General features: G+C 37.3%; 2 protein-coding genes across 6 annotated transcripts in view; one reads left to right on the forward strand and one right to left on the reverse strand.

Annotated features, from left to right (window-relative positions):
* The window catches only part of EIF2A (eukaryotic translation initiation factor 2A), a 33,167-nt gene extending 28,548 nt beyond the window's left edge, over positions 1–4,619 (reverse strand). The window contains exon 1 of one of the 5 annotated variants that reach the window (XM_016156482.2): positions 4,488–4,516. Coding sequence is in view for 2 of the 5 variants with exons in the window: in XM_016156478.2 (XP_016011964.1) it covers positions 4,488–4,539 (52 nt within the window). In the remaining 3 variants the exon portion in view is untranslated. Of the gene's footprint in view, positions 1–4,228; positions 4,411–4,487 lie in introns of those variants that run through there. The other 4 variants (XM_016156480.2, XM_036218997.1, XM_016156478.2 and 1 more) reach the window with 4 other exon arrangements.
* Positions 4,620–4,777: 158 nt separating this feature from the next.
* On the forward strand, positions 4,778–8,720 carry SERP1 (stress associated endoplasmic reticulum protein 1). Its single transcript, XM_016156483.2, has 3 exons — positions 4,778–5,292; positions 5,575–5,650; positions 6,801–8,720. Exons 1-3 carry the CDS (start codon positions 5,209–5,211, stop codon positions 6,839–6,841), a joined length of 201 nt encoding a protein of 66 aa, XP_016011969.1. The 5' UTR covers positions 4,778–5,208; the 3' UTR covers positions 6,842–8,720.
* The last annotated feature ends 3,565 nt before the right edge of the window (positions 8,721–12,285 follow it).

The raw sequence follows: 12,285 nt of genomic DNA on the forward strand, positions 1-12,285 counted from the left end.
AGCAGTTCACAAAGAGAACAGTAAAAAGTGCAAAAACTCATTGGCAAGAGAGATGATGACACATCAGAGGAGCGGAAAAGAAAATAGGAGAAGGAGCTGGAGAAGGAAATAGGGCTCAGACTAAGCAGAATCTTGGGCCTAAGTGAGAAAACGTTGGTATATAGCCTAAGAATGGTAGAAAACTCCAGAAGGGTTTTAAGCAGATTTCTAAAACCAGATTTGCATTTTGAAAAGGTCAATTCGATACGGTGTAGAGAATGAACTGAAAGGGGGTAATGGTGGATGTGAAGAGACTACTCAAGATAGTTCTCCAGTAGTTCCACAGGAGAAATTAAGGAAACAGACTAAGGTGGGGTAGTGGAAATGGAAAGCGGAGGATTTGTGTTCAATTTTTAGAGACTTGGTGATGAGTTACTATTTTATCAGCTAGAATTCTTGCTAGCAGCAATAGTATAAGAGCCAAAAAGAAGAAAAAGTTTTACTGAGGTCCATGGTCACAATTACAGCTGCTTCCTTTTCTGCCAGCTTTTCTCTTAGTTACCGGGAAAAGAGCAAAGTTGGTAGACAGGGACTGCTCTTGGCTCCAACTCTGATCCATATTTTCTATTCCTTTTCCAGAGATAGTTCTCAGAACACTGATATTTTACCTGAGAATTAACTCACTCAGTCTTTACATATTCAAAGTAATATAATGAATATAATATACATAATTAATACAACATTCCCATAGTAAATAATTTAAAATTAGAATGAAAGTAAAAGAATCACTGATGAATAAGATAAAAATATGTGCCCTTGGGGAGCTTATATTCTAGTGAAGTAATGGAAAATAAGTAAACACATAATTGAATGAGTTTACAAATATACAAAAGGATACTGTTTCCTCAGATGGAGAGCACTAGACTGAGTTGCTACTGTTGTGCATAGTTTGCCCTTGAATAGAATGGAACCTAATAAAATATTAGTATTAATCAAAATCTAAATTCTTTACACCACAGCCTACAAGGCTCTCTCTCTGTAGGATCTGCTCCCTGGATAGTTCTATGTGGTAGGCACTGAGGATTTTAAAAAACAAATCCATGACTACACTCAAGATAATGATTTCTAAGGAGCTCCATCTATTGCTACACCTTGAGTGAAACATTAACAATATCAATTCTAAACAATATCTATTCTAAATCTAATGACATTTAGAAAATGTTTTGTACCAGGAAAAAGTTTTTGTAGATTTTAAAACTATAAAGTTTAATTCTTTAGAATCAAAATTCTCAATAGCTTCATGGTCTTTTAACTATTCTCTTACTACACAGGCAAACCAATGCCATGTATTTCTCAACACCAAATAAATCATCTGCTGCAATATCATGTATGAAACATTACAACTTAGGAGAGAACAGCCATTCTTTTCTTAATACTGTAGTTAAGTTTTTAAGAAGCATTTATTTGTGGGATTAATAAAAAATGAACTTCCCAAACTAGGGAGTTCAGTTACCAGATTTCACTTTATTCCTTGATTACATAAAATTTTGTCTGCCTAATGAGGTCCCTCCCACAAGCTACAGTGGCAACTGAACACATTAAGAGTTCTCTTTAAGAATTCACATACAGGCTTAGGAAAACAAATGGCACATCGTCAGTACAGTCCCAATGAGTTGCAGTATAATTAGAAAATGTGCAATATGATGTTCTATTGACTTAACTGCTTGCCCCATGAACATATGTTTGAGGTGACTGGCAAAAAAAGAAAAAAAGAAAAGCTTTCCCTAACTTATCTCAGCATCTTGTGTTTTTACGACATTTGTCATTACTGCCCTTGGTCCTCTATGCTTGTTGATTTTACTGTTATCACTGACCACAATGCTTACTTGGGGAAAATTCAGTGTTTGTACATTACATTAAAGTGGCAGCTGTACCTCACAACCCATGAAGATAAACTTCTGACCACAGCAGTGGGAACTCTCAGGGTATTTAAGGCAACTAGTACAACATTTTCATGGTTAATGTGAGAAACCTACTGGGCTTCAACAAACAAGGGTCCTTATGCCAGAGATATGGTGACATTTTATGATACTTTTTCTATACTTTATATCCACTGCAGGCAGTACATATCAATTTAGGAAAATGACTCAATTTTGAATAAATTATCTCAATAGCCTCAATTATGCAAGCTGATTAGACAATACGGGTTTCATGTAAGGCCACTGTTGTTTTACATGTCTGGCATCCAGCCCCCCTTTTTAGAGGTCTCTAATTTTCCTTTGGGGAATATCCAAGGGTGAGAAGATAATTTAGTCCTGGTGATCTGATTAACCAGTGACCAATTCAAAGGTAAGCAAGAGCCAAGCCAAGACAAAGACAGCCAAGCCAGCTTTGAGACTGAAAAAAATGTGTTCCTTCCTTTGGAGTCGCTACACTGGTTGAATGTAAACCTGGAGCTCCCATGTAGAACATTAGCTTGAAAATGAACTTAATGGAGAAGAAAGCAAGAGCCTGGAGATTCAACAACAACAACAACAAAACAGATTTTTGGAGTCATGTAAATATCTGGATACAGCAGTATTGAAGCTTTAAGGTTGCATGAATTTTCTTTAAAAATCCCCCTTTCACCTGCTTTGACTTTTTGTCGTTTCCAATTAAAGTCATGACTAATCAAATGTACTGAATAATCTCCAAATTATTAAAAACTCAAAAATCCAAGTCTAAGTTTAAAAAAGATTCCAGAAGTAAAATAATCTATTGTTAAATAAAATATCTATATTAAGAATTCTAAAATCAGTATGTTCTAGTGAAAAATGGACCACGAAGTTGAATGACTGAATATAATCCTAACTCTTTAATTTGCTATTTGAATCTGACCTTTTACTCTGTCTGGGCATTTATGAATATGAAAATATGATGTATTGACTAGATAACTTTAAAGCTCTTAAGAAGTCCTTGATTTTAAGCATTGTAAGACAACTGTCATTCTTAGTTCATTTGACTATGAATGAAGTGGTTATTCTTCACTAATTCTCCCATTAAACATTCAGAATGTCTATTACTTACCAGGCACTGTATATGGTACTAAAAAGGCAGAAATAGATAAGACTCTATCCTGCAATCAAGGAGTTCATAGTCTAGCAGAGGAGAAAAGCACCTAAATAACTAGATAATTACCCTATGTGATAAGTGAGAAAAAAATTTCAAGTATATATGAGGTACAAAAATAGCCTGGGGAGTAACCATCTGGGAAGAGTGAGGAAAAACTTCACAAAGCAATGATATCTGAAATGAATTTTAAAAGATGAAAAGAAGTTAGCCAAATAAAAAGAAACAGGATAGTCTTAGACTCAACAAATAGGTTGTTCAAGGGTGTTATAAGCAGTTCAATATAATGGAGTACAAAATAGGATGGATTGGCAAGGAAATAAATGTCAAGAACTATTCAAGGATTATAAAGGGCTATACTAAACAGGATGGAATTTACCCTGCAAGCAATGAAGAACCACTGTACAAATTTGAAAAGAGAAATTTATTAGATTTTAAAATGTAATATTTTTAAAATTAGCATTCAAATAAGCATTTAGTATTCTAAAATTATGAACAGCTAAAAGATTCAAGAATCAGGGGAAAATAACCTCTTTTCTCAAAAGTAAACAACCTTTTTCTTAATGACTTCTTTTTCCTTCTACAAAGTTATTATCTGCGATTTAATCGAAGCCTTTTTTTTTGTCCTCTCCCAACTCCCAACTCCTTACTTGATACTCATATGAGGCTCCCAGCCATTATCTTAGCCCAGAGTGTCCCCTGGCATTGTACAAGATTAAGTTTATTATCTTCTTCAACATTATAAACTGTGTCTCAAAGTCTCAGGAATCCTCTAATGTTCTAACTCTAAAATGCTCACAACCATTTCAACATCCAACATTGCTAGATCATCTCTATAATGCTCACTGTAACCACCCCAAACCATACTTTTATCACTTGAAACCTACACTGCCACAGCTCCAATTCTCTTTATTAAGTCCTACAAATTTCACTAAAGCAAGTATTACAGAATTCGGTATTACTTAAATTCAGAGATTTTTTTTTTTTTTTATCGTGTGGTCATTCTAGTGGATTGAGTCACATGTTTACAATTTTTCCTTTTTACTTCACACTGTCAACAGGTCAACGAATAAGGATTCATGCAACATTAGTATTGCGAGCCCAAGGTAACAAATTCAACTAGCACTTTCTGTTCTCATACCCGTTCTTCAATTCCATTGTAACTTGAAGTGGTAGAATGATGGATGGCAAAAAAGAAGGGGGAAGGCGGGAGCCCAGAGGCAAGGGGCCTCACTTCCGATTGTCACTCTACACCAAGAAACCCCAAAGGCCCTCCAGCTCTTCCGCAATCCAAAAGAAAAGGCCGATCAGACTCCAAGGATCCACGGGTAGGACTCAAAAACAAAGACGCACAAAAATACTGCTCTAGAGAAATAGTCTCCAGCTCGTTCACAACTCACCTGTCAGAAGCGGCGTGGACGGCGCCATGTTGTCCCGGAAAGAGAAACCCATCCACTTGGGTCACAGTTCACGAGAGCCAAACCTGGCCTCTACACGTCTCCTCAAGCCTGGGAGACGGCAAATTAGTGTTTCCGGGGTCATCAGCCTCGGGGCGCATTCACTTCCGGTTGGAGTGCGCCTCAGAAAAGGAACCCCAACGCGCACGCGTAGCGCTGAGGCCACGCTTTACAAAGCTAGGGAGGGCTGGGCCAGGGCCCGTGCCAGGCCTTCTCTTTCCCCCTCCCTTTTCTTCAACAGGCGGAGCCCGTACTTCCGTGGGGAGGAGTTTGCCCAGTGCTGACGTTGGCAGCCGAACCTGAAGTAGTTCGAGGCGACGGGCTGCACCGTCCGCTTGTTGCGTTGCGTTTCCTTCCTCTTTCACTCCACGCTCCCGGCGGCGCGAGAGTATCCCAGCGGCCTGCTCTTCTCTGCCCGCGCCCCCGCCTCGCTCGGCCGGTCAGTCCGGCGTCCTCAGTCGGTCGGCGGCCCGCGCCCGGTTATCGCTCAGCCCCCAGTCCCCGCGCTCGCCGTGCCCAGGCCCAGCATCCGGAGCTAGCGCCCCGCCTGAGAACCTCCTTGCTCCGGCGGCGCAGGCATCGGGAGTGTAGCGTCGCAGCGGCCGGAGGGGAAGCGAGCGAGCGAGTTCAGGGGGTGGCTGGGGCAGGTGGTAGCGCCGCGAAGATGGTCGCCAAGCAGCGGATCCGTATGGCCAACGAGAAGCATAGCAAGAACATTACCCAGCGCGGCAATGTCGCCAAGACCTCGGTAAGAAAAAGCTCACTCTACTCCGTTCTGCAGCTGAGGCCCGAGCCCTAGGGCCGCGTGGAGTTCTCCCCAGACCCGGCCGACTCTGGGGGCCTGAGGCCGCGAGCTGGACGTTAAGTTGGGGGGTTCTAGGAGGTGGGAGCGGGAGCTGGGAGGCTCGGGAACGGAGGGGAGACTTGGCCCGGAGTGCAGGCTGTGGGAGCCCTAGGTCGTAGAGTGTGTGTGTGTGTGTGTGTGTGTGTGTGTTTCTGCATTTGAAACGGTGCATTTTTCTTTTTGCAGAGAAATGCTCCCGAAGAGAAGGCATCTGTAGGACCCTGGTTATTGGCTCTCTTCATTTTTGTTGTTTGTGGTTCTGGTAAGTGTTTTGGGGGCTACTGTCGGGTAGGGTTTGGGATGACGTGGTGACCCATCAGCGGTGAATCTTAACCGTATAGTTCTCAACCCACCTGCTGGGAGCTCCACATAATTCTATTTCATCTGAACCAATTTACTTGTCCCACATATGCACAGAGCTGCTCCACAAACTTCTCCCAGCCTGCTTTGTACTCACAGATCAAAAATAAGGTCAGGTCCTTTGTAATTATCAAGTTGGAAGAAGTGTAGACCAAAACAAAAACACCCCACGGAAGGGGATAGAATGTTTTGCAACCCCACTATCGATACCTTTGCAAAAGGTATTGTGCATGTGGATGTTCAAACTTAAATTAACATGTCCCAGAATCGAACGTCTTTATGTCAAAACTGGGTATATTTCACAAAATAAAGCTAATGCAAAGAATTGATCGGCTGTAAAGGAAATGTACTTGATGTTTTTTAGATTAATAAAAGAAACTTTTGACATATGGTAGGAAAAATTAGTTATCAGGGCAGTGTGCCATTGGAGTAATAGACTCTTAACATTCTTACAGAATGTCCTTTCTCTCTTCATTTATTATCTTATATAAGCTGCTAATTTTGAAGTGCTTGTTTCTGTTTTCTACGTTCTGACATTCTAAAGTTATTGAGATTTTTCTTAAGCGTTTTGCTGTGCCTGTCTTCTACACTTAACAGTTGGAGGCTTTCCCGATAAATGGCAAAGAGCCAAGCAACTTATATAACCTAAAGATTATTGAATTTCAGCTTTGTGAGAATGAGGAAACACGCATGTATTATAGGCCAGGCCTATAAAAGGACATTTACTATTTAGCAATAAAATTAAGTAATTCTATGCTCAAAATACCTTTTTGCTTTGGTGCCTTAAGTTCTTTCTAAAATGATTATTTTTAAATTCTCTCAGACATTTAGACATAAAATGCAGAAAAGCCGAGATTTAAAAAAATAACTCATGGATATTTAATTGTTTTGTTAAGGTAGGTCTGTCTTTATTTCTTATTACAGTGAAGTTACATAGCATTTGCAAGTAATTGTTTAAGGGTGCTCTTGAGCTCAAACTACCTTAATAAATGTCACTTGTCAGACTTATTTTATTCAAAGCATGTTTTAATATTTGCTCTTTCTCTTTGCAGCAATTTTCCAGATTATTCAAAGTATCAGGATGGGCATGTGATGTGACTGACATTAAGATGTTCCATTCTCCTGTGAATTTTAACTTGAACTCATTCCTGATGTTTGATACCCTGGTTAAAAACAATTCAGTAAAGCATCCTGCCTCAGAATGACTTTTCATATCATCCTTCATGTGTCATTCCAAGGTTTCTTCACGAGTCATTCCAAGTTTTCTAGTCCATACCACAGTGCCTTGCAAAAGCACCACATGAATAAAGCAATAAAATTTGATTGTTAAGCTACAGTAGTGGACCCTACTTATTCAGTCACTTAAGAGTAAGTTTTTTTAATGTGGTTATTAAAATAGTATACAGTGTCGATAATTAGATTAAGTCTGTGTAGACAGCCTACATATTGTTAACCCTAATGTATAAATGCAATTAATTTAAAATTTGGAATCTTACAGTTTTTGTATAGGTAGGCATTTTATTACAATATCTGGAATGGAAAGCACACTCCCATATAGGGTCATGTAACTGTTGTAATAAGGTGCTTGTAAATGGAACAACTACACAGTTAACCTAGTTTCCCACAATCTTTAGCACCTAAACAATTTTAAAAGCTTCTAAATGCTTAATATAAAGGGAGATGCTTATAGCCACAATGTTTGTTTTAACAATATTTCTATTACATTACCTTGGATTTTGCATGAATGAATATACTAACCTAAGATAACGTAAGCAAACAACATGGTTGAACATTTTGTAACTTACTCAGTCACTTCAGTTTCACTAAAAGCTATCATGGTGGAGTAAAGTCAGGGAAGGTTTGTTTATGTCACCATTGATTTTACTAGAATTACTTTAATATATCAAAGGGGTCTACTATGTTAGACAACATTTAAGGGAAAAATACTACTAAAAACAAATGCCTCATCAGGACATGCTGTTGAATCCAATGTGCCATAAGACATCTTAGCATGTTAATAGCACTTTTAATACCAAAAACATGCACATCAACTAAAATTACACTTAGTTTGGAAATGCTTTTTCTGGATTTACAATTAAAATTCTGTTAGGGTTCTAGATACAACATAAAGTCATCTGGAATTAAATGAATTTACTGATAAGGATCAGTCTTCCCTTTGTTGTATGATTTTAGGTTATGGTTGATCAGACTTTCTTTTTACAAATGGTAAGGCTAAATGAGAAGGCAGAGTTTGGGTTTTCTGATGCTGTTGAAAATTGCAGGTATTGGCTATTTAAATACTTAGCCATAATTGATCAAAAAAGCCTGAGAGGAGTCTACCTATTAATTAATTGGAAAGAAAGCTACTCTCTCACTTTGTTAATTGCCTCAGGATATTTCTTTTAAAATAAGCTGTTTTAAGAGGAACAGAAGGGAAATCTACCTAGCTTATCAACAGTGTGAACCTCAGAAAGAACTTCTCATACCCCAAAGTATGGGGGAGAGTGAGGGAGAGGAGTGATTAAGGATGCTTAGGAATTTGATTACTCTAGAATAGGAAAGGAATCAGCGGACCGGGGGCCAGCAGGTTTTTATCTTCATTGTTACCTGCCTTTCTCACCCAGAAAGTCAACCCTATACTTGTTTCCTTCTTTAAATCAAGTGTCTTGGTTAACTCTATATTATTGTAACTTTAAAAAATGAAAGTTATTCTAAATTCATATCAGGTGCCTTATTCTTTGCTTTGAGTCAAACCATTCCATATCAGAATTTCACTTAGTGTACTATAGATAATGGGCTTTAAGATATTGGGTTTTTTTTAAATGTACAATTTCTATTTGACTGTTAAATTGCTATGGCTAGCAATCACTTCACGTCTGTAAAGTTGCATTCCCTTTGTATCACATGTGGAATTTTCCAATTGAGTGCATTTTTTATTAAAGATGGATTATGCATGTTTGAGAAAATGAAAACTGTCTTTGATTTATCCTTTAAAAATAAAAGTTCCCTGAATATTTGATGCCTTCTAAAAGAAAGTGATTTTACAGAGGTCTTATCTAGTGTACTTTTTACAGTTAATAGAAAATAATTTTAAAGAATGCTTAGTATTACAATGTACTTGAGATAAAATAAATAGTACCCAGATGCACAGATTTAAGGTTTATAACTGGCAATAGGTAGCAAGAAAAATATATAGAAAGCACAGTTAATGAAATACTTTCCCACTTAGGATTTTCCTCATTCCATTATTATCCAAGTCTGGTTCAAGGAAGAAACTCAGTTCTTTTGATCTCCCTTTCCCAAATGAATTTTATATGTCATCTAATGTTGAGCACAGCAGGAGAATAAATGCTTTATTGCAGTTGTCTACATTACCCAATTACTCTTTGTATTTTAGCTGTAGCATTTCAATGAGTTGTCAGTGATTTTTCATTGTATCTGTTGGGCTGAATGTAATGTTACTCAAAGTAATCGAGTGGGCTTCCAAGATAAAGATTTTCATTGTAACAATGCATTGTAATGGCTTTGACTTAACATTAAAGGAATATATATACTCAACTGGCAGGGCCATGGCTCTTCTCACTGAGGTTGCTGGAGTTTTGTTGGCACAAAGGATTATCATGTTAGTAGTGCTGGATTGTGTTCTTGGAAGGTTCATCAAAAAATCTTATGTTTTAGCATTTGTTAAAATTAGAACATCACTCCCTCAGAGACTCCTTCCTTGTTTAAACATAGTCCTGCTCTAGCTGCTTGTACTGCTTTATCTTCAAGTTGAATTAGGACAAAAGTGTCCTCATTCGGAAAAAAGTAGTAGTAAGAAATTAAAGGCCAGAAATAAGCTGAAGGGAAAAATTTAATTGTCTGAACTTAGGTAATTCAAAGTAAATTTATATATATTGGAATCATAAACATGGAAAAGACGTGGGAAATTTTGTCCAACTGCCTCAATTTACAGATTAAAAAATTTTATTTATTCAATGAATATTGAGTAACTTATGTGCTGGATATGGAGATAGAGCTGTGAATACAAAGTCCTAGCACTCAAGTGTCTTTCAGTCCAGTAGTGGGGGAAAGATAACAACCATAATTGTGACAAGTATTTCAAAGGAGGAGTAAAACAAGTTAAATTGTGTCTTCTCCCTCACAGAGTTAGGTGAGGTGGAGCAGAAACTAGAAACAAAGTTTCCTGACTTAGCAAACCCTACTGAATTAACCACACAGAACACTTTCTAAAGCAGAAGCTCTACTTCTGTTTTTAGAAAAACTCTTAAAAATCTTTTTTTCATGTTGCCAATTCAAAGAATAAAGAAACAAAACGTGTCCTTTTATGGAAGCAATTTCTTTTGAAAATACATTTAAGTGACAAATTTACTATTGGTGTTTCCTGAGTAGCACAAAAATAGAAAGATTAAATCAGTAACTGTAACATTCAAGAGTACATTTTTGAAAAAGTACTTTGCAATAATTCTATTGTATTTTGTTTAAAAATTTTTGATCTATGATGTTAAAAAATGATTTTTATCTGACAGTTCAGTAGTCAAAAAAATGCAGTCATGTGCCCTCCATAGATACTTTTTATAACAAAGTTACAGTAAATCATGTGTGACTTCTAGTGTGCAAATTTCTACTATGAAGTACAGATAGAACAAATCTACAAATTTAAAAAAATTAAGTTTATTGGGGTAACATTGATTAATACAATTATACAATTTTCAGGTGTACATTATCATTCGAGATAGGTATATTTTGTTGTGTGTTTGCCACCCCAAGTTCAGTTTCCTTCAGCTACCATATATTTGATCCCCTTCATCCTCCCCCTAAACCCTATATTTGACCCCCTTTGCTCCATCTACCTCCCCCCTTCTCCCTCACCCCTCTGGTAACCACTGGTCTACATTCCATGTCCACGACCCTCTGTTTGTTTGTCCTGCTCATTTGTTGCTTTTAGGTTTATATCCCACATATAAGTGATATCACATGATTTTCAACTTTTTCAGTCTGCTTTATTTCTCTTAGCACTATTATCTCAAAGTCCATCCAGATTGTCACAAATGGCAGTGTTTCATCTCTTATGGCTGAGTAATATTCCGTTGTATATATGTACCATGGCTTCTTTAGCCAATCATCTATCATAGGACACTTCAGTTGCTTCCATGTCTTGGCCACTGTGAATAATGCTGCTGTGAACATCAGTGTGCAAATATCTTTTTGGATATGAGTTTTCAAGTCTTAGGGGTAAATACCCAGTAAAGGGATTGCTGGATCATATGGTAGGTCAATTCTTAGTTTTTTGAAGAACTTCCATACTGCTTTCCATAGTGGCCGTACCAATTTGCAGTCCCACTAGTGGTGTATGAGGGTTCCTTTTTCTCTGCACCCTCTCCAACATTTGTTATTGCTTGTTCTGTTGATTATAACTATTCTAACAGGTGTGAAATGGTATCTCATTGTGATTTGCATTTCCCTAATAGCTAGTGTTGTTGAGAACCTTTTCCTATATTTGTTGGCCATTTGTATATCCTCTAGGGAGAAATATCTGTTCAGGTCCCCTGAGCATTTTTTGATTGGATCATTTTTTGTTGTTACTGTTGTTGAGTTGCATGAGTTTTTTGTATATTTTAGATATTAGGCCCTTATTGGAGGTGTTGCTTGCAAATATATTTTCCAATGCAATGGTTGTCTTTACCTTGTTGATGATTTCTTTTTCTGAGCAGAAGCTTTTTAGTTTGATGTAGTCCCATTCATTTATTTTAGCTTTTACTTCCCTTGCCTTTGAGGTCAAATTCATAGAATCCTCTTTAAGGCCAAAGTCCTTGAGTTTAGTTCCTATGTTTTCTTCTATGCATTTTATTGTTTCAGGTCTTATATTTAGGTCTTTAATCCATTTTGAGTTAATTTTGGCATATAGTGATAGGCAACATTCTAGTTTCATTCTTTTATAGGTGGCTTTCCGGTTTTCCCAGCACCATTTACTGAAGAGGCTTTCCTCTCCCCACTGTATGTTTTTGGCTTTTTTGTTGAAAATTATTTGCCTAGATAAATATGGGTTACTTCTGGACTCTCAATTCTGTTCCACTGGTCCGTGTGTTTTGCTGCCAATACCATGCCGTTTTGATTACTGTCGCTTTGTAGTATTATTTGAAGTCAGGCAGAGTGATGCTACAGCCTCGTTCTTTTTTCTCATGATAGCTTTGGCAATTCGAGGTCTTTTGTACTTCCAACTAAATCTGAATATTTTTTGCTCTATTTCTTTAAAAAATGACGATGGAATTTTGATGGAGATTGCATTAAATCTGTATAATGCTTTAGGTAATATGGTCATTTAAACTATGTCGATTCTTCCAATCCAAGAACACAGACTCTCTTTCCATTTCTTTGTGTCTTCTTCGATTTCTTTTAATAGGGTCTTGTAGTTTTCATTATATAGGTCCTTCACATGTTTTGTTAGATTTATTCCAAGGTATTTTATTTTATTTTATTTTATTTTATTTTATTTTATTTTATTTTATTTTATTTTTTGTTGCAGTTGCAAAAGGA

This window comes from Rousettus aegyptiacus, unplaced genomic scaffold, assembly GCF_014176215.1.
Source record: "Rousettus aegyptiacus isolate mRouAeg1 unplaced genomic scaffold, mRouAeg1.p scaffold_m13_p_4, whole genome shotgun sequence".
Taxonomy (NCBI): Eukaryota; Metazoa; Chordata; class Mammalia; order Chiroptera; family Pteropodidae; genus Rousettus; species Rousettus aegyptiacus.

Excerpts from the sequence above, each read along its gene's own strand:
- SERP1 (XM_016156483.2), top strand. The coding sequence starts at position 5,209 with ATGGTCGCCAAGCAGCGGATCCGTATGGCCAACGAGAAGCATAGCAAG. Across the intron at positions 5,293-5,574 it reads GCAATGTCGCCAAGACCTCG|AGAAATGCTCCCGAAGAGAA; the intron begins GTAAGAAAAAGC and ends TTCTTTTTGCAG. Across the intron at positions 5,651-6,800 it reads TTTTGTTGTTTGTGGTTCTG|CAATTTTCCAGATTATTCAA; the intron begins GTAAGTGTTTTG and ends TTCTCTTTGCAG.